The 22,970-nt window shown below is 36.5% G+C and overlaps 1 protein-coding gene across 1 annotated transcript in view; it reads right to left on the bottom strand.

The window, feature by feature from the left end:
- MSH4 (mutS homolog 4) overlaps positions 1 to 22,970 on the bottom strand; it is a 73,359-nt gene that overhangs the window by 36,160 nt on the left and 14,229 nt on the right. Inside the window, exons 4-8 of the mRNA XM_037132822.2 lie at positions 21,972 to 22,082; positions 17,323 to 17,438; positions 16,284 to 16,457; positions 7,193 to 7,365; positions 4,239 to 4,306 (exon numbers count right to left, since the gene is read on the bottom strand). Of these exons, the coding sequence (XP_036988717.2) occupies positions 4,239 to 4,306; positions 7,193 to 7,365; positions 16,284 to 16,457; positions 17,323 to 17,438; positions 21,972 to 22,082 (642 nt within the window). The remainder of the gene's footprint in view (positions 1 to 4,238; positions 4,307 to 7,192; positions 7,366 to 16,283; positions 16,458 to 17,322; positions 17,439 to 21,971; positions 22,083 to 22,970) is intronic.

The following is a 22,970-nucleotide window of genomic DNA, read 5'->3' as shown; positions in this document are numbered from 1 at the left end:
TCGTGGGTCTAAAAATGCAAAGAAAGGTAGGAAGAAAAGAAGGAAAAGGTACTAAGGCAAATGGAGAAAACAGTTCAAGCAAAACATTGTGTTCTTCCAATTTTGCCAGTAGGTGAAGTATGATCAGCATTTCTATTAACTATTTGCTTTAGCAATGCGGAGATTATCAGTGGCCTTAACAAGAGCTGCTTTAGTAGAATAGTGATGATGAAAACCAGATTGCGATGGGTCTAGGAGAGAAAAAGCATAATTACAGGTATCGATTACAGGTAATTCTTTCAAGGAATTTTTTTGTAAAGAGAAAGATAAATAGGGAAGAAGTAGAAGGGAAAGTAAAATAAGGGAATTTTTTTTTGTTTTAATGAATAATAACCGCATGTTTGTATGCTGATGAAAAAAACACAAGTAGAAGAGGGAAACTGACACAAGCAACACAGGAAATATTCTGAAGTACTGTCCCCTGCAAAGGTAAGAAGTCAAGGAATCAAAGACACAAGTAAGAGTGTTGGCTTTAGCCAGGAGAATGGACAGGTAGTTTATCCACAGTAATGAGAGAAGATACATGCTGCTAAGTGTAGATAAACGTAGTCACAGGAGCTTGTAGAAGTTCTCTTCTGATTTCTTCACTTTTCTCAGTGAAGAAGGAAGCAAGGTCATCATCGGTGTAGAATGGGGTGGGGGAAGGAACTGGTATTAAGGTAAAATAACACCAAGTCCTAGAACATACACCCCCAATCTCAAAGACTTAATATAACAATATCTTATCATTTGTTCATACAAATTTTGATGTGGTTCTGATGTGTGTGGGAGGACAATGTTCCATACTGCCATTTAAAGACCCAGGATCCTTCTATCTTGTGGCTTCACTATCCCTCTACTGGATTCTCTGCATCTATTTAGAAGAGGCAGAAAGAGTGAATTCTCTATGGATAAGACATAAGCTGGCACTTATCACTTCTACTCACATTCCACTAGACAAAACTCAGTTACTTCTCCCAGAAGGGAGTCTGAGAAACACAGTGTAGCTGTGCACCCAAAAGATAGAGAAAACGGCTTTTGCCATCACTGCCAGAGAGGTAGTGAAGGCTGAAGAAGAAAGAAGATGGATTGAAATAGTTTCTCAGAGCATAACAAGAAAAATATAGAATGACTGCTGGGTAGCTTTAAGGGACCTCTGGCTACATGAGAGTCAAAGCCAGTGACTTTTAGGAATAGGAATCTGAATGGCAACAAGCAGCAAGGAGAACACACACTCTAACCTCCCCAGTAGGAGCAATGTGAAGAGAATGAGCACTACTTAAGAGGTCTGTGAAACAGGAGTCACAACAAAAGAGACAGGTTTCCGTTTGAGGAAGAAGGTAAGGAATAAAGATTTTGCCCATAACTGACCTTGAGTGCCAGAAAGAAAAATGAAAGGATGTCATAAAACGGATAAAGCAAAAATAAAGACAGGAAAGCTGATGTACAGAGACAGATGGAAGTAGAGTCCAAAATGAGGAATACTTTAAGAGTACTAGGCTTCTTGTGGTGGTGATTTACACGAATAGGGATAAGGTCAAGAAGAGATTATTCCTGATGGTTCAAGAGCAAATACATTTATTTGTAAAGATATATGTACTCTGTTCATGGCAGTATTATTCATGGTGGCCAAGACCTGGAAACAACCAAAGTGTCCTCTTAAGAGGATTGGATAAAAAAGACATGGTGATACAATGGAATACTACTCAGCCACAAGAAAGATGAAATACTGCCACAACATGGGTGGATCTTGAGAACCTCTTGCCACAGAAAAAATATGAAAAAAACCCAAAACCATACGATATAAAACTGAAAGCAACAAATAAAACAAACATTCAAAAACTCACAGACACAAACAACATTATGGTGTTTAACAGAGGGAATGGCAGGCTTAGGGATTGGTAAAGGGAGTCAAATATGTGGTGAGGGAAGAAGATTTGACTTTGGGTGGTGAACAGAGATGATGTGTCATAAAACTGTACACTTGAAATCTATATGATATCATTAACCAGTGTCACCCCAATAACTTTAATTCTAAAAATGGGGAAGAAAAGTAAGTACTGACTCATAGAAACATTGGTTCACACAAACAATAAAAGTAAAGACTGGTGGGAGGAAGGTCTTGACAGAGCAGGAAAAACTCGAAGGCTTCAACTAACTCTTACTGATAGAAATATGGAGTTTTGTAAAGCAGGGGTCTTACTCTGAGGACACATGGACAATCACTTGACCTCTATCCTTTAGAGTATGTACAGCAGTGGTTCTCCACTAGGGGAAATTTTGGCCTGTTGAGATGTTTGGCAATGCCCAAAGACATCTGATTGTTAAAATTCTGGGGATGCTAGTGTATCCAGCAGGTAGAACCCAGGGATGTTGCTAAAAATCCAACAATGCACAGGACAACAAGATTTATCCAGCCCAAAATGTCAACACTGCCAAGGTTGAGAAATCCTGGTGTAGAAAGGTTGTCTTATTATAAGCACCTAGGCACTCTCTTAACCTCTTATATCACTAGCGATTTCCTCCTTGTTTTTTCTTTTTTGTCTCCCTCTTCAACCTTTCCCTGCCTTGTAAGCTTGAAGAAGCTGCTCTGAACATTACAGCTGCAAGGAACTAAATACTGCCAACACCACATAAGTGGGGAGGCAAATCCTTCCCTTGTTGATCAAGTACTCCAGACGAGTTTCCAGCTTGGAGGACACTTGTATCTGCAGCTTTGAGACCCTAAGCAGAGGACCAATCTAGGATGTGTATAGGCTCCTGACCCACAGAAACTATAAGGTAACAAATATGGGTAGTTGAGGCTGCTATGGTTGTGGTAATTTGTTACACAGCCATAAAAAAAGAAAACTAATACAGAGTATCTTTGCAGTTGGTTTCTTCAAAGCCAGCAAGAGAGATTATCTCCAGGAAGAATTAGGAGACAATTCTCTGCTGGCCTCTACATCTCTGCCTACCTTATAAGCAGAGGCATTGACTGCCTTTTTTTTTGACAATCTGTTCAAGGATGTTTGTATAATGAGCAGGCTTGAAAGATACAGAACAATGGGCAAGTTTGCTTATAGTCTTGTAAGATTAAAATGGTGTCATCCTCCACAACAGCAGGCAAGTATGCTCATTTCCCATTAGAAAAGATTCTGGTTCCCTAAGTTCAGCAGTTCTCTCTTGTAACATCCTATACATAGTAAATAAGACTTCGGGAACCAGAATAAGAAAATCCTGATACTCTGGCCACTACTACTGCTCTGAGTACTCAAGTCCTTTCTCTCTGATCCAGGAGTCTCATATCTTCTGTCAGCATCCAGGAAACCCTGTCAGGCTAACTTGTTAGTTTGCAAGTAGGGTAGAATATTAGATCACTTATAGTTCTTGATAATACTATACTGTAACTGATTTTTTAAACCTAAATCTCACACTGAATCATAAGTTCCTTTGGCTTAGGGACTTATTTTTTATAGTATCCCTAACACTTATATGCTTGGTAAAATAAAATAACTTGTTGAATGAATAAAAAATGTACTATTACAAATACTCTATATGGCAGTCTGAAATCAATTGAGAAAAATTAAAACTTATTCAAATAAAGCAAAGAACTTGGGTAAAACTTGAAAAAATGTTTAATATTGACATTTTCAAACACTGCAGAATTTTCAATGTTTATAATGAGAAACACAAACTTTCTTAATATAATACATTAAATAGTATAGTCATAAATATTACATAGAAAGAAAAGACATTAGAGCTACTTCCAATAAGAAATTTTAAGCACTACTCTCAATAAATATTTATGACCAGAAAACTGCATTTTCTAAAATCAATATTCTTGAAGAAAAATATAATAACTCATCTTAGGCAAGCAATTCCATGCTGAAGATTTTCAGAGAACATTTAGTTTATTCAGAAGTTGTTGCTTTTAAAAGGCATAAAAAATCTAGACATTAATAATGAAGTGCTTTTCCAAAACATCTTGACATTTTCTAACTGTTACATTACATTGAGACAAGTTATATCATGCCGTGGTCAGGTAGCTCAGTTGGTTAGAGCCAAGGTTGTGAGTTTAATCCCCAGTCAGGGTACATATAAGCAACCAATGAATGCAGATATAAGTGGAACAACAAATCAATGTTTCTTTCTCTTTCTCTCTCTAAAATCAATCTTTAAACAGACAAATTATATTACAATGTATAAAAATATACCATACAATGTATATATAAACATACCGTGTCTTGCTTTGGAATTTGGACTAAAACAGAAAGAAGCTGCTCTGTATCAAGAAATCTTGATATAACTGAAATAAACAAAAATATGAGCATTTAAATTTTGTTACAGTTTAAAATATAGACTATGTAAAATATCCTGAAATAATAAAATAGAACAGTTCTACCTGCAATATTTTTTTAATAATCTTTATCTATCTTACAAGTGCCAGGAATAAAGCAATAAATCCTAATGGTCATTTATTAAATTTGACTACTTGAAATTTGACACTATTGATCACCCGTTCTTCTTGAAACTTTGCATCTCTGGCTTTTTGATGTTGCTTACCATAATTTTCTCCCAACCTTTTTAATCTCTAACTTTTCTTCCTGATACGTAAAAGCATTAATTTAAAAGCATAAACCACTGACCATGGTTTATGGTCAGTGGTTACCTAACCACTGACCGGAAGTTACCTAACTTCTCAATTTTAAATGTGGATAATGACATCTACCTCCTATGGCTGCTGTGAGGATTGAGACAAAGTCTGTAAAGTACCCCACACATACCAGAGCTCAAAACTTATTTTACTCTTCTCAACTCATTTTTCAGCTTAAAGTATTCTGTAAAAGTAAATGTATAGAAAATTATAATTTATCGCTTTTAAATATCCCCAAATTGTTTTTTTCTTGGACATTCAACATACAAGTCTTTTAAGAATGCATCTCTTCATACTTAAAATATAATAAACTTAATGACTCATGGTTATTATCATCATTATAATGTGTAACCTCAAAAGATTTTGTGTAGACTTATTGACATTTTACAAAGTGGTTCCAACCTGTTATCCTTAAAAAAAAAGTTTTGTCACTTGCTTTCTGTTCAACTGCTAAGGCTTTTGATAATTTTCAGTTTGTCTACTCTTAGCAATGTGTCCTTTTCTAATTTGCAATTCAACAGTAATTTATATTTAAACTATTTTTTAATTAGAGTAAGCAGGCTCAGTATATACTACTTTTATATTCTTCAATGTGACATAATGCTATGATGACATTTTACATGTGATTCTACTAGATTCTTAAAGTTCTCACTTAGACTGGCCTTTCTCTTTTTGTCTCGTTCTTCTTCCTTTTCCCAAATCTATCCTAACAACCAAAATAGTTTTTCTAAAATAAGGATTTGATCATACTACTCTCTCAGTTTGGAACTGTCGGCTCCCTAAGTTTTCCATGATAGGATCCAAATTTCTCAGTATTATATAAAGGCCCTTAATAAGCTAACCCCAGTTCTCATTTCTTACATTCCCCAAGGCTTCAAGTCATAAATAAGTATTGGCCATACCTTAAACTTAAAAACAGCAAGCTTTTTTATATCAATGTAAGTAAAACTGTAGAACATTATCTGGACTCTACCTTCCCCAACTTCCCAGAAAAACAAGTGTAATCTAGAAAGTAATGACTATTCAAGATCACAGCCAGTGGGGCTCATACAAGATCTTTATCCCCATTACCACGTCTAAAAAATATTTTTGTTATCCCATGTGCATCAACATATTTTACACAGGCATGTTCCCTTGGTCTTGAAAGTCATTTCTAGGTTTCTTCTTTTGTCAAAGTCCTACTCATTTCCTTAAGATAAAGCTGTGAATCCCACTGGATTCTATCGTTATCCCATTTCCTCCTTCTGTGTTCCCATAAAATACTCAATAATTACTGCATCTACCACATTGCATCATATACTGGAGTTGTTTCCCTAACATAAATGTAAGATCTTTGAGGACAGAAATTTATAGCTTAATCTTCCTTACCTTTTTATCTCTAATACATATAAAATGCCTATAATAAAGTAGGTACTGGGCTTTTTAATGAGGTTCAGACTCTCATATTTTAACAAACTATAAAAGTTAATCTCCCACCATGCTATATGTTTGTGTTCCCCTACTTTTTACATGCTATGATAAATTATAAACTGTCAAGACAGAAAAAACAGAGATAGAGCCTGATTAATATTATATGATTAAATGACTGAACACTCCTGGCATTTATGTATTACACAGAACACCAGGTATAGGTAAGCCAATAAGATGTTGCTGCAACCAAGAAAAAATTACCAGTTAAAAATGGTTTCCTTGCACCCTTCCCAAAGTTTCACTAAATACACTGGGATATATTTGAAATATTTAATATTTATTTAAATATATTTAAATATACATATTTATTAAATATATTTATATATTAAATATATTTAACAACATTGAAAATACAGTCACAGTTGAAATATTGCCAGGATTTTGAAGGAACTATTTAAAATGTATTGGGAATTGGCCCTGGCTGGTGTAGCTCAGTGGATTGAGTGCGGGCCTGCAAACCATACGATCGAGGTTCAATTCCCTGTCAGGGCACATGCCTGGGTTGCGGGCCAGTTCCCAGCAGGGGACTCATGAGAGGCAACCATACATTGATATTTCTCTCCTTCTTTCCTTCCCTTCCTCTCTAAAGATAAATAAATAAAATCTTTAAAAAAAAAAGTATTGGGAATTGGACTGAGGACAAACTGTTCAGGCTGCAAATGCTTCCCAGAACACCAGGAGGGGTGGTTGGGGAATGGGGGTATGGAAGACAGACAGCTGAAGCTCCTAGAAACCAGAACTGGATTTGGAACAATGCATATAACTTGCCCTTCCACCTAGAGGTTAAGGAAGAGCATTGCACTGCTATGCCGATGAACAAATAGCCAGGTACCAAGGATAGTTCTCCTACCCCATGTTATAGGTTGGATTACATTCCCCAATGAGATATTTTGAAGTCTGAAATCCCAGTACCGGTGAATGTGACCTTTCTTGGAAATTGGATCTTCGCAGATGTGATCAAATTAAGATGAAGTCATTAGGGTGGGCCTTAACTTGACTGGTGTCCTTACAAGATAATGTATATTTTCTAATAACTTGTGTTTATAAAATTAGAGGATATTCATTTACCTGACTGAAGTCCAAAAAAGAGTTCCTCATCTTGAAGTAGTTCTTGAACACAATCTAATCTCATGTTAATGGTTTCAATGTCAACTAGAGGTTCTAATATATTAGAACGAAGTCTTCTACTCCCTCCAGGAGTCTTAGTGTAATTCAGAACACCAAAGAGAGTGTGATTATTCCTTTGAAAACACAAGTTTGAAAATTTTCACTAGGTATACAAAGAAAAAATTCAAGAAAATTGCAATTTAGCTTTGTAATTAAATAATTCTACAATCTACACTAGTGATTCTCAAACACCAACAGGCATACAAATCACATGCATATTCTGATTCAGTAGGTCTGGGATGAGGCTTAAGAATGTACACTTTAAATAAGCTCCCTACTATGTTGTACGTGCATGAACCACACTTTGATTAACGAGGATCAACAGTATCTTCCTACACTTAACATGTTTTTCCACGGACACAGACAACGGTGTGGTGATTACAGCAGAGGGGTGGAGAAGGGGTGTGGGTGGAGGTAGGAGATGGCATGGGCGGGGAAATAAGTGGTAATAAAAAAGAAAATTTTTTAAATTAAAAAAATTTTTAAATTAAAAAAACAATTTTCTCAATATTCAGACTAACATAAAATGTTCTAACCCATGGCATTCCATCAGTAACAGCATGATATCAATATAAATTTATATAATAAAAATATAGTTTTTCCTGCGATGAAAAGCAAATAATAATAATTAATCCTTAAGAAAGAAAGAACTTTTACATTGATAAAACAAGTATTTAATATAATCACTTGGTTCTAATTTAAGAAGTTAAGAGAATTACAAGTGAAAGGAAAAAATAATATCAATTACAGAAACTGTTTTTAAAAAAAAGAAAAACAGGCTTCTGGTCAAGATGGTGGTGTAGGTAGATGTGGTACTCGCAGCCTCCCACAACCACATCAAAATTACAAATGAATTACAGAACAACCATCATTTAGAATTGCCTGAAATCTAGCTGAACAGAAGTTCTTACAACTGAGGGTATAAAGAAAAAAAGCTACAAGACCAGTAGGAGGGGCAGAGACGAGGAACACCAGTGGTGGATAGAAATGAGGAGGGCTACCTTGCTGAGGTGCGAGGACTCCCAGGCCCACACCTGGCCCCCTAGCCCAAGGTTCCAGTGCCAGGTAAAAGTCCCCATAACTTCTGGCTGTATAACCCAGTGGGAATTGTGGCTGGCTGAGACAAAGGACCGCTTAAAGACCCAGGGGCTCCCTTTAAAGGATTCGTCCCCAAGGCCCCTACAGAAATTTACTAGGATTCACTCCTGAGCTTCAGCACTGGGGAAGTAGCTCTACAGGCACCAGGGACATACAGAAAGGAACTCAATCATAGGGCATCATCAGGCCAAGAAAAGGAGGGGCAGCTTTCTCCCAGACTGAAGTGCTGGCTAAGGTCATTTTCCTTTACTGAAACCCCACCCCACAGAGCCTGCGCATGGGCACCAACAACCTGAATCTCCATCAACCTGGCTCACAATGTTAGCCCACGTGGTGACTTCCTAAGACCCTGCCCCACCTGACGTGGGGGCCCAACAAAGCTGTTTCTAGTGGCTTCACCATACAAATGGCTTGTCTTGGCTCATGTTCAAACTTCCCCAAAATCTTTCAAACAAGCAGCATCTGCCTCACTATGCCCTATACCTCTCGTTAAGTGGCCCCAGGCCCAGCACTACCAACAGCCAGCCTTGGTTCGCAGCTTGGCCTCTCCTGGGCACCTTCAAGTCTAGCACAAGTAGCAGCCATCTGCAGACTGCTTTGTAACTCATGTCAAACGGCCCCTGGCAGAACACAGGAGGCAGGTGACCTTGGCCTGCACCTCCTGGGAGGCCCCAGAGCCAGCGCACTCAGCAGACAGCTTCAGACCACTTCAAAGCACCACCCAACCATCTCCACAAATGACACACTCAAGGGATGGACTCAGCAGCCACAACAGCCTGCTGAAGTAAATCTTGCTCTACGAGGTTGGCCCTTGCATAGCTGATCCTCCACAGAGGTTGGTGGTCACAGCCAGTCCTTGTAGAAGACTGGGCTGGGGATAAACCCCACTCAGTGATGTATCAACAGCAATAAAGGCTCTGCTACAACAGGAAGGTGTACCCAGCCCACCCGAAGATGGGGAGGTGGGTCACACACCTGAAGTGCCCAGCTTGGATGATCAGGAAGGCTGCACCATTGGAGCCAGCTGATAGAAGCCAGGACACAGAAGTTCCTGTAGGCCTTGGTAAAAAGTCTGAACTATACTCTGACTGGTATGGCTCAGTGGACTGAGTGCTGGTCTGCAAACCGAAGTGCTACCAGTTCAAATCCCAGTTGGGGCATATGGCTGGGTTGAGGGCCAGGTCCCCAACTGAGGGCATGTAAGAGGCGACTGATCAATGTTTTTCTCACATCAATGTTTCTCTCCCTCCCTTCCCCTTTCTCTAAAAAAGAAATAAATAAAACCTTAAAAAAAGAAGTCTGGACTATATTCTAACAGTAATGTAAGATACTGAAAGGTTTTAAACAGGAGAGTTCCAAGATCTGATTTCTGGTTTAAAAACATAACACTCTTGCCATTAGGTTGAGAATAGACTAACTGTAGGAGAGTAAGAACAAGGCAGAGAGACAAGTTAAGGGATACTACAGTAGTCCAGGCTAGCATGATGAAGGCATGCATTAGGGCTGTAGCCTTGAAAATGGTAAGAAATTATCCAGAATTGGTATGTACTCTGAAGGTTGAATGAAGAGGATTATTTCGATAACTGAATCTAGATTGAGGAAAGAGAAAAAAACAAGAATGATTAAGTTCTAGTCATCAAGTACCTGATTTTCTATTTGCTATATCAATTTAAACAAACTCTTAGGGAACTACTTAAATTGTGTCCTGGCTGGGATCTCCCATCACAGGCATATTTATATTTATATATATATATATATATATATATATATATATATATATATATATATATTTATTTATTTATTTATTTATTTATTTATATGCTTGTATATATATACTTTGTATATATATACTCATATATATATATATATATATATATATATATATATATATATATGCACTTTGTGGGGGAGAACTTGACTTCTGCAGGAACAAATGAAGTGAGGAGCACACCCAAACTTGCCATTTCCCATGGAAATCAACAGGTGAAACAACGAACTGAACAAGTGACAAGTCTATGGAAACCTTAGAGCTATTCAGATAGTTCAGTGTGCGGAATATCCATCTTTTAACCTGACACTATGACTCAAGTTTGTGAAAAGACCTCAGTATCTACTTTTCAACTATAATATAACTTCCTGAAGGTAATATATCATATCATTTAATTTATAACAGGAACTCAAGCAATGTTTGATGATGATAAACAATGATTAACTATGAAATGTGACAAACTGAAACTGAGTATAAAGTACTTTGTAATAATTATCAGGCTTGGTCATTGACTTTCTATGTTACCCTATGTTATTCAATGACAGAATAATTTTTCCAGATCATATTATTTTAACACTTTTTATCTAGCAAGAGGAAAAGTTGCTTATTTGCTAAGCTGAAAAGGAATAATAGGTACAAATAAATGTAAACTCCTAAAAAGACTATAATTTTAAACCATTATGATGCAACCATTAAACACCTTTAACCTGCAAAGGTGTTGAGGACGCTACACTGATGGGTAACTAAAGTTAGTATATATAATACTAATATTACTTTTAGCTTTACTAAAAGCAGTACCAACAGTACCAAGATAGATCTAAACTGTTTTTAATAATTAAAATGAATAATAAAATCAGATGACCTAGATTTCTAAGTTTGCAACAGCAAATAATGTCTAGAGATTTCACATAATCAAAAGTGAAGCCAAGATAATGCACAATGAAGTGACAGATATTTAAACAAATATGACTCTAAACTAGCACTGAGCAGTTTACGATTTCAGTTGTCCAAAGTACTTTTTATGCCCCTCAATTATCTTAATACTAAAATTCACAATCATTTAAAATTTGTCCCTTTTATCCATGTCTGAAGTTGTATTTAATTACTGAAAGCTAAGACTTAACTACTCTAAGCTTACTAACTCCCTCCTTGCATTTACCAATCAGTAATATTGAATAGCTTACAGTTTCTTCACAGATACCATATCGTTATACTGAACATCGTTCTTTCAGCCCTGACCAGTGTGGCTCAGTTGACTGGGCATTGCCCTGGTCACCAGTTCCATTCCCAGTCAGGGCATGTGTCTGGGTTGTGGGCCAGGTCCCCAGCTGAGGAATGTGTGAGTATTTCTCACACATTCATGTTTCTCTCCCTCCTTCTCTTCCTCCTTTTCCCCTCTCTAAAAATAAATGAATAAAATATTTAAAAAAAAAGAAAATTATTCTTTCATAACTTAATGTTTTTTACTATCTTAAAACTTTGCTATTTCTTCATTTGGATAACTTCTATTTAGATTTCAAAATATAAACCCCTTCGCTTCTCTCTAAAAATAATAAAATCTTTTAAAAAAACTAGAAAATCGTTCTTTCACAACTTAATGTTTTTTACTCTTAAACTTTGCTATTTCTTCATTTGGAAAACTTCTATTTGTACTTCAAAACATCTCACGTATTACCTCCCTCAGAATACCTTTGTTAATTATTCCCATTTGATAACCAAGCCCACAAACTCTGTCTTTGCTATGATCCCAACATTTTAATGTCAATTTTTATCACTGTACTAATAAGCACATGTTAATGACACTGTCTATGTGCCTCCTCTAGACTGCCATTCCTTAAGGAGAAAAGACACATTCACAATTCTTTGTGACAAACTGAGCCCAGATGAATACCTCTCTGCTATATCACCACCACAGGTCATCTACATTATCTTCTGGTAACATTTTTATTTTACTTTAGGTCCTCATGATGAAATCGATAAATATAGTGTGTGTTTCTGAGTGTCTGCCTACACTTCTCCCTCTCTCTCATTAATGTTTACCATCAATATTCCTATTACCTTTTGAGGTAAATTCTAGGGCTTGATCCTGGTACTCTTTTAAGAGTCAATTTAGGCTACCAATAAAACCAGCAACTAGTCAAACACCATAGACCAAGTAGATCCAATTTTATTTTTAGTTTCTCAAATGACTACAAAGTCTTTGCATGTCCAGTATGTATTTTAGGCTAATTATTTTAATTATGTGGTATTCTAACTACAATATCCTTTTTTTCAGCTTTATTGAGATATAACAAAACTGTAACATAAAGTATACTTTGCAATGATCTGCCATATGTATGCACTGTGAAAGGATTCCTCTCATCAAGTTAACACATTCATCACCTCACATATTGATCAGTGTGTGTGAGAGAGAGAGAAAGAACATTTAAGTTCTACTCTCCAAAAAATTCAAGTACCCTTTCCCAACCTTAGGGAGAGATTGGTAAAAGAGTACAAATGGTATCAGTTTTTTATCAAGGTAAAGCATACATAACATAAAATTTACCATTTCAACCGCACAATTCGATATCATTAGAAATACTGTCAATGTTATGTAACCACTACCACTATCTATTTCCAGAACTTTTTAATGTCCCTAACAGAAACTCTATATCCATTGAAGAGTTACTCCCCATTCCCCATCTTCCCTGGTCTCTGGTAACCTCCTAATCATTCTGTAAATCCATCCAATGGATTTACCTATTTTATGTACCTCATATAAGTGAAATCAGGAAACGTTTTTCCTTTTGTCTGGCTTATTTCACTTAGCATGCTTTTCAAGTTTCATATATCTAGTGGCATATATCAGAATTTCATTCTTTTTAAAGTTAAATAATATTCCATTGTGTGTACACATTTCATTTTGTTTATTCACTGTCATGCACTGGTGAACATTTGGTTTATTTCCACCTATTGGCTACTGCGAATAATGCTGCCATAAACACTGATGTGCAAGTATCTGTTTGATTCCCTACTTTCAATTTTTCAGGGGTACATACCTGTAAGTGGAATTACTGGGTCATATGGTAATTCTATATATAAATTTTTGAGGAACCACCATACTGTTTTCCAAAGTGACTGTACCATGTTACATTCCCACAAGCAATGAGCCAGGTTTTTAATGTCTTCAAAGCATAACCAACATTTATTTTGCATTTACTTGATGATGCACTCCTGCTGAGGAGTAAATAAAATTTACTTTGTTTTGCACTCCTGCTGAGTGTGAAGTAGTACATAATTGTGGTTTTGATTTGCACTTCCCAAATGTCTACTGATATTGAGCATCTTCTCATGTGCTTATTGTCCACCTGTGTATCTTTTTTGGAGAAAAATCTATTCAAATCCTTTTCCTAGTTTTGCATTGGGATTTTTTGTTGTTGTTTAGTACAAATATATTTTTAATTAAATTTATTGAAGTGACATTGGTTAATAATATAAGTTTATTATACAAATGTACACCTGTATAATATGATGTCTGCACAGTCTACTGTGTGGCCACCACATGAGTCTAGTCTTCTTCTTTTACCATATATTTGATACACTTTACTCATCATCCTCCCTCCTATAATTTCCCGTGGTAACCATCATTCTGTTGTTTGCATCTACAAGTTTGTTTGTTTTGTTTCATGCTGTTCTTGTCCTTTCCCATCTAATTTATTTCACTTACCATAACTTTCTCAAGATCCAGCCATGCTGTTAAAAATGGTAGTATTTCATCATTTTATGGCTAAATAGAATCTTCTTTATCCAATCATCCCTCAAGGAACACTTAGGTTGTTTCCAAGTCATGGCTATTGTGAATAATATTGCAATGAACATAGGGATGCATATGTCTTTTTGAAGTCATGTTTGGGTTTCTTTGGGTACATATCCAGAAGTGAAATTACTGGGTCATATGCTAGTTCTATTTTTAATTTTTGGAGGAACCTTGAATATTTTCCATAGTGGCTCCACCAACCGGCATTCCCACCAGCACTGTGCAAGAATTCCCTTTTCTCCACATCCTTTCCAATACTTATTTCTTGTCTTATTGATAAGTCATTCTAACAGGTGTGAGGTGGTATCTCATTGTTCTGATTTGCATTTTTCTTATGACTTGTGATTTTGAGCATATTTTCATCTATCTGATGGCCATCTCTATGGCTTCCTTGAAAAAGTGTCTATTCAGGTCATCTGCACATTTTTAACATTTTTAAGGGGGAGAGAGAAAAAAAGGGAGAGAAACATTAATCAGTTGCCTCATGTACCCAATGACCATGGTATGAACCTGCAACCTAGGCATGTTCCCTAACTAGGAATTAAACTGGTGACTTTTTAGTTTGCAGGACGATGCCCAATCAACTCAGACACACAGGCGTGTTTCTCATTGATTTTTGACAACCTGAAAAAAATGTCTTGTAAGTCTTTTGGCATTGATATAATTAGGCATTCTGCTAGCTTCCTCCATTCTAGAGTCCAATTCTTTTGATAGGCTTGGGAAGTTCTCATCAATGATTTCTTTGGGTAGGCCCTCTGTTCTCTCCTGCCTCTCTTCTCTTTCAGGTATACCTATTATCCTTATGTTGCTCTTTCTAATGGAGTCAGGTAGTTCTTAAATTTTTTTACTCTTAGTTCTCTCTCATCTTCCTCCTGGGTCACTTCTAGGTTTGTCTCTGTCTTCCATCTGGTTTACTCTATTTTCAATACTCTCTAGTGAATACCTCATGTCCTTTATTGCATTCTTCAGCTCCAGAATTTCAGGTTGGTTCTTTCTTATAATTTCAATCTCTTTTAAGTATTTCTTCTGTTCATCGATTTTATTCGTAAGCTCATTGAACTGTCTTTCTGTGTTATTTTATATATCATATTGTCCATTATGACAGTGCTGAATTCTACTATGTTGCATAACTGTTCAATGTACTCTAATCCTTTTATTTCATAACTGCAGTGTTGAATCCTTTGTCATTTAAATCACTGTTTGGGCCCTGACCATTGTGGCTTAGTGGGTTGGACATCACCTTGCAAACTGAAATGCTGTAGGTTTGATTCCTGGTCAGGGCACATGCCTGAGGTGTGGACCAGGTTCCTGGCTGGGGGGGTGTGATCAGCATCATGTATCAATGTTTCTCTTCCTCCCTTCCCCTCTCTCTAAAAATAAAAAATTAAAACCTTAAACCACTGTCTGGTTTCTAGTGATTTTTCATTTTCTTTCTCTGCTTGTAACTTACCTTTGTTATTCACAGCATTTGACGTAGTAAACTCTTTTCTTGTTTAGAATCTATTTTCCTCTCAACAATTTAGTAGGTTGATAGGTAAGGTACTTTCTTTTTGCTATGCTGCTTGGGGAGTCTCAGAATTCTTCACCAGGCTCTGCTGGGGAGTGAGGGGTGGAGGGAGTAAGCTTGCCATCCTATGAATCTGCCTATTTCCAGTAATGGCTGTCACCCTTTCGAGTTATTTAAAGCCTCCCACCTTTCTTTACCAGGCTCTGCCAGGAAGGTGGTGGCAGGGAGCAAAGTTGCCACTTGCAGCTCTGCCCCCCTTCCAGTAATGGTGGCCAGCACTGCTGTGTTGTTTAAAGTTTCCCAGCCACCTTTACCAGGCTCTCCCACAATGAAATGGAGAAAGCACAAACCTTTACTCAAAAAGAGCTTCTGCCTGTCTTATGCTCCAGGCCACAGTGTGAGGCCTGACTTCTCTGTTCATGCTCTCACTGGAGATACACCAGCTCTGAACTGCATCAGCAGCTGCTATAAACCTGTCCTTTCCTTATCTTGTGTCACCAAAATGCTCAACTTCAGATGTCCCAATGCATGGATCTTTCTGGCATGTTTGTGTGCTGAGCAGGGGGTCATTTGTTAAATTATAGTTGTCTGATTTGCTGTCAGTTTAAAGGGAAAAACAATGGAGTCCTCTCGCTCCACCATGATGCTTATGCCATTTCCACAAGTGTTTTTTTAATACCTGATTTTGGTGAAACATCTGAATAGTTCAACAACAACAGCAATCATTCTCCATCAATTTTTAAAAATATATAGTAACTTCATATAAAACATGATATAATAAAATATACTGACATATTTTATAAGAAAAAATGGGTGGTCTTACCTACAGTCTTGACTATTAATTAGTAATTCAAGGTTTTGGGCTGATGATGAATCTATCATGGCTGTCTGTTCACTACCTTGAAAACAAATCTTCAGAGATTTGGGTGCATAAACTGAATTTTGAATAAACTCAACATATTTTAATAAAGCTGCAATAGCTGCAAGACAGTAATACCTGTAAGATGACCAACAATACACCACTATAAATCTTTAGAACAAAAAAACTGCCATAAAATGAAAACTGTATTTTACTTCAATATTAGGAAAATTATAAATATTTGCATAACACCACTCAAATTCAAAGAAAAAAATACACTAAGTGCTCCTAATTTTTTAAAACTATATAAATTATTTCCAAAACATAAAACTTGATGAAAACAGACAATTTTCTGAAGTCTGACACTTAAGGGATATTAGATGCCAATAAACCATGTTAGTTAGAAGTCAATATTCAACAGGAATTTGGGTCATTTTTGATGCACCATTCTAAATATTCAAATAATGTTGAAAGACTCTAAGCTTTAAAGGTAAGTCCATTACAGTCCCAGTGAGGGTAGTCATTGTGATTAACTGAGTAAACAAGTAGTCCAACCTGGCTCAGAGACGTATCTACTTAGCATGTTCTAAGAAATATCCTTTCCAAAAATATCATTCCCTGTCTCATATTGAAGCTTTTAGGAGTAAAGGAATGAAGCACCAGAACAAAACTTTAAATGTATTTAACTCTTCTGTGCTCTCACATTTCTAGTTTACAATAGCTACTTGAGCTGTTGACTCCAAAGTAAAGTGAGTAGCAACCACTAGGGGGCAATGCATTATGACTAATTTGGAGAGATTCTACATAAATTAAGTTAGCAAGATATGTCTTGTGTGCACACCCAAATTAACTATTTTAACTATTTCAATAATTATTCAGTTGTATGATAAGCCAAGCACTTTTCTAGGTGGTAGGAATATAGCAGAGAACAAATCAAACAAAAGACATTACCCTTGTAGAACTCACACTAAACATTTATAACTTTCCTTAAATTATAACTTACTTGGACTGAACCTCCATCAGAACAGTGCTGAATTCTGCTATGCATAACTGTTCGATGTACTCTAATCCTTTCGTTTCATTGAAGTATTTTCTTTGGACAGTAGTGAAATTTACATTCTGAAACAAAATTTTAATTTAAAAATGAATTTTTAGCCCTCCCTGGTGTGGCTCAGGGTACTGAGTGCCAGTCTGTGAACAGAAAGCTAGCTGGTTCGATTCCTGGTCGGGGCACATGCTGTGGTTATGGGCCAGGTCTCCAGTTGGGGGCATGTAAGAGACAACCAATTGACAGCTTTTGCATCAATATTTCTCTCCCTCTCTTTGCCCCCTCCCCTCTCTAAAAGTAGATAAATAAATAAATGTTTTTGATTTGAAGTGATAAATAAATAAATACTAAATATTTAGTTTCATGCAGTTGCCAAAAACTGGTTTGTTAAACACATGTCTGTACATAGCTTAAATATTATATAAAGTTTATTTTTAATGTTTTCCAGAATTAAAGTTTTGTTATTTACAAAAAAAGAATGGTTATGTGTCTTGCTAAGTGAATGACAGTCTGTAGCTCTTATCAGAGCATATTCACATGAAACTTAACTGAATATGTTAGGAACCATAATAAAAAATAAATACAAGAGTCTCTTCCTTCTAGTAATTTTATTCTACTGCAACATCATCACACAAAATTTTACAATCAACCTGACATACTTACAATGTGCTAGTTGACTAAGATGAAAACATCAATTCCAACTGTCAAATTTATGAAGTGATGTCTACATGAGGTGAATTTAATCTCCTTAAAATAAAGTCAATAATGGAATCTGTTTTTTGAAAAGAACAAACAGCATAAAGTTGTAGAGCAAAAGGTATACTACTTTGAATAAAACTAGGTTAGAAAGGTAATCCAATGCTGTACTCTTAAAAATCTATAAGACTGAAAACAGAGACTTCCAGCCAACATGGAGGTGTAGGTGGCAACACTGTGTCTTCTCCCACAACCAAGTTTAAAGACAACAAAGTTTTAGTAACGAAAACACAACCAAAACACAGAAAATTGAACTGTACGGAAGTCCCCAAAACAACGAGCCCTTCAGCCAGACCGGTAAGAGGGGCAGAGCTAGGGGCTGGCGGAGCAAGGTCTCGAAGGAAAAATCAGCTGGACCAACCCCAGTGCGAAGGCAGCAGTTGGCAGATCCCAGGCATGGGGTGGCAATGGGCAGACCCAATGAGGGCACAGGGTGGCTGGCTGACCGTGGTCACACATTTGCATGCAGAAAAACCAAGCAAAGGAGCCTGCAGTGAGACAGACTGTGCAGGCCACAGGGGCTTGTAGGAAGCAGCAGAGGGGACCGCCATTGCCCATCTCTGAACCCCACCCCTACATACAGCGTCACAACCCAGCAACTGGGTTGCCCAACCCTAGTGAACACCTAAGGCTCCACCCCTCATACATAAGAGGCACTAAAAGACCAAAACATTATGGCTCAAGAACAGCTCCAAGCCCCAGAACCAATACTTCTAAGGACCAAGAGATAGCCAATCTATCAGATGCACAGTTCAAAACACCAGTGATCAGGATGCTCACAGAACTGGTTGATTTTAGTCACAAATTAGAGGAACAAATGAAGGCTATAGCAAGTGAAATGAAGGAAAATGCACAGGAAACCAATAGTGATGGGAAGGAAACTGGGACTCAAATCAAGGGAGTGGACCAGAAGGAAGAAAAAAATAACCAAACAGAAAAATATGAAGAAACAAGAATTCAAAAAAATGAGGAGAGGCTTAGGAACTTCCAGGACCTCTTTAAACATTCCAACATCCAAATTATACTGGTACCAAAAGGAGAAGAGGAAGAGCAACAAGTGGAAAGCTTATTTGAACAAATAATAAAGGAGAACTTCCCCAATCTGGCAAAGGAAATAGACTTCCAGGAAATCCAGGAAGCTCAGAGAGTCCCAAAGAAGTTGGACCCAAGAAGGAACACACCAAGGCACATCATCATTACATTAGCCAAGATTAAAATGAAGAAGAGAATCCTAGAAGCAGCAAGAGCTAAGGGGACTGTCACCCACAAAGGAGTCCCCATCAGACTGTCAGCTGATTTCTCAAAAGAGACTTTAGAGGCAAGAATGGGCTAGAAAGAAGTATTCCAAGTCATGAAATCCAAAGACCTACAACCAAGATTGCTCTATCCAGCAAAGCTTTCATTTAGAATGGAAGGGCAGATAAAGTGCTTCTCAGATAAGGTTAAATTCAAGGAGTTTATCATCACCACACCCTTATTATATGAAATGTTAAGGGGACTTATCTAAGAAAAAGAAGATAAAAAAGATGAACAGTGAAAGGACAGCAAACTCACAGTTACTAAGAACCACAACTAAAACAAAAGCAAACTAAGAGGACAGCTAGATCAGGAGCAGAGATCATAGAAATGGAGATCACATGGAGGGTTAGCAACAGGGGAGTGGGAGGAGGAGAAGGGGAAGAGATAGATAGAAAATAGACAGGGGCAGGGCAAGAATAGTATGGGAAATATAAAGAACTTGTGACGCATGGACATAAACTAAAGGGGGGAAATGGTGAGGGGGTGTGCAGGGTAGAAGGGAATGAAGGGGGAAATAGGACAACTGTAATGGCATAATCAATAAAATATATTTTTTAAAAATGTATAAGACTGAAAACAATTATAAACAGATAGGTAATTTGTTATGTGCCAAGAATGTTTAACAGCTGTCATTGTGAAGACAACAACCCTATGACCTAACTCTTATTAACTATAATTTCCATACAAGTAAAATTCTGAAAAGTCAAGTCACTTTTCTAGCATACAGTTGATATGCAATAGGCAGCACCAAGCTCCTTGCTCCTAGTTAAAAGAGTAGTTACATTTATATAGTCCTAAAATTACATTTGGCCCTTTGAAGGCAACTGTGAGGCTGATGTGGCCTCTGGTGAAAATGAGTTTGACACCACTGTAGAGGTAAGTTATCAGCAGATAAAAAAAAGATAGTGGCGGGGATGACAGTATGAATACTACCTATCCAAAGATGTGGCTTCCAATTTATACAAGCCAATAAATTTCCTTTTTTACTTAAGCTAGTTTAACTTGGTTATTTATAACCAAAACTTAGAATGCTTAATCAAAAAAATAATGGGAGTACTAATCAGGGTGATAGAAAGAAGTTAGAAATAATGAATGAAAGAAACAACATGAGGAGACTTGTCTAATGGAGACAACAGATTTACATGAGGGACCACTGTTAGCAATGAGTGAAACACAGCAAAGCTAATAATACACAGGATATCTAAGAGGATCAGAAAAAAATCTTACATGACTGCAGATTCTGTATATTAAGAATAATAAAGAACTCATTGGACCCTAAATCTCAGCTTGATTCCAAAAGTGTTGAAGATGAGTAAAAACATAACAAAATACAGTACATTATAAAAATAATTTGCACTCGTCAGGAATTATTCCACTGCATGCTGCCCCACTTCCACTTAAAAAAAAGGGAGATTTGCTAGAGGGATGAAATAAACCATAATACATGGTGGAAACAGCCTCACTGAGGGAAAGTGCACTGGTTAGATAAGATTCCAGAGCACTTACCTGTCATAGTCCCACAGGTGGAGGCTGAAGTAGTAAGTAGGCGAATAGTGAGGCAACCCATACTACCAGGTGAAGCTGAAATAATTCTGTAATACAGATCAAATTCTCTAAAGGAAAAGTACTTGCTGATAGCTGCTATTCCCTAAAACACAGGAACTTTAATTTCAACTAGTCTGCTAGCTTAGTAATTAGTTTCCAAGAAGCCAGACCTAAGGAAATCTATGCTTTCTCCAATGGTCTGCTTCCTGTATACTCTAAGAAACCTCCTTAGAGCGGAACCATAGAAATGGAGATCACATGGAGGGTTAGCAACAGGGGAGAGGGAGGAGGAGAAGGGTGGAGAAGGTACAGAGAATAAGTAGCATAGACGGTAGGTACAAAAATAGACAGGGGGCAGGGCAAGAATAGTATGGGAAATATAGAATCTAAAGAACTTGTGACACATGGACATAAACTAAAAGAAGGGGGAATAGTGGGGGAGGGGGAGTGCAGCGTGGAGGGGATTGAAGGGGGGAAATGGGAAAACTGCAATGGCATAATCAATAAAGTATATTAAACAGAAAAAACAGAAAAAAGGAAACCTCCTTAGTACCTAAAATATTTTTCTTTTTATTTAAAGTAGATCAAGGTGTAAAGTCAAATCAGTGGATTCCCTGTCCTTTTTATTATATGTATTAATAGTTCATTATACTAGAATTTGTATTTAGTGCATCCTTTAGAGTGGGACAAAAGTTGTTTGTATGGAAAATAAGTCATTAATAAATAATAATACTAAAATAAACTTTGTGTTTCACATACAACTATAAACCTACTTTTGCCCCACCCTACAAAGTTACTCAAAGAACTAGAGTTTTTAAAGGTTTTATTTATTTATTTTTAGACAGAGGGGAAAAGAAGGGAGAGAAACACTGATGTATAACAATCAAACTGGTGACCTGTAAGTTTGCAAGCTGGTGCTCAATCTGCTGAGCCACACCAGCCATAGAAATACTGAGTTTTAAATAAAGATCTCGAATGTTACTATTGAGAATAAAATCACTTACCTTGAAATTCTCTGTGATCAGAGTAAACAACTTAGTTGAGTTCCCCGCAACACAAGCAGTATTTGACATTATTATTTCCAAAGGTGATAAAATTTTGAGTTTAGTGATCACCTAAAATCATTTGAATAATCAATTTCTTAAATGTAAACTTAGGATTCTCTAAAACAAAAAAGTTTCATTTTTTTGAGAGAATTAAAATTGCTTCATAAAATATAAAATTATAACTGTCAATTATATATTTCAATTAAAAGGTATTTCTAATGACTGTATATTAAACATATATCCTATACAATTACAAATGTAAGTTAACATAAACATAAGCTATATTTTACTCACAATAGTCTGTAACAACTCTAAGTCTAAAAATTAATTTGAATTTATCAAATATGTATTCCTAAGATTTTTTAAAGAAATTTTTCTAATCAGCATTTTATCCATCTCTATGAAAAACATTCAAAAGCATGATACAATCAATATGACCTTACCAGTACAGCTTAGAAATTAATAAGTAAAAAAAATCAGAGATGAGAAACATTTGCTTTATGAGTTATGCTTTTCACAATATAAGGTACATTTCTGAGAACTACCCTAGAACACAGAAATTCTTTATCAGTTTGACTAAAATTCCTGTTTTATAAAAAATTGCTTCCTATTCTTTTTAAGTTGCATAAAAATCTGAAATATCCAGAGATGAAGGTAGTATGCTTTTTAGAATATAAAGAGTAGGCACAGACTACCTCTACCTGTTAAGTCACACAAATTCCCTTGGCAACAGACCAGTGGCCCCTCTTCATGAGTAATAAGAAGTAAAGGCAAGAAGAGATTAAATTATGACTGATCTAAGAGACCAACTTTCCTTAAATCTCAAAAATAATATTCAAATACAGTTCAGTAGAAATAACACTGTGGAAACAGCGTTATTACACATACTATTTTTAGAATTAATCGAGGAATTACAATTTAAAGATAATTTTAGAAACTAATATTAACAGTAATTTA

The sequence above is a fragment of the Artibeus jamaicensis genome, unplaced genomic scaffold (assembly GCF_021234435.1).
Source record: "Artibeus jamaicensis isolate MK-2021 breed Jamaican fruit bat unplaced genomic scaffold, CSHL_Jam_final scaffold_1019, whole genome shotgun sequence".
NCBI classification, from domain to species: Eukaryota; Metazoa; Chordata; class Mammalia; order Chiroptera; family Phyllostomidae; genus Artibeus; species Artibeus jamaicensis.
Note: the sequence above shows the minus strand (reverse complement) of the source record. Positions and strands in the feature narration are given on the sequence as shown.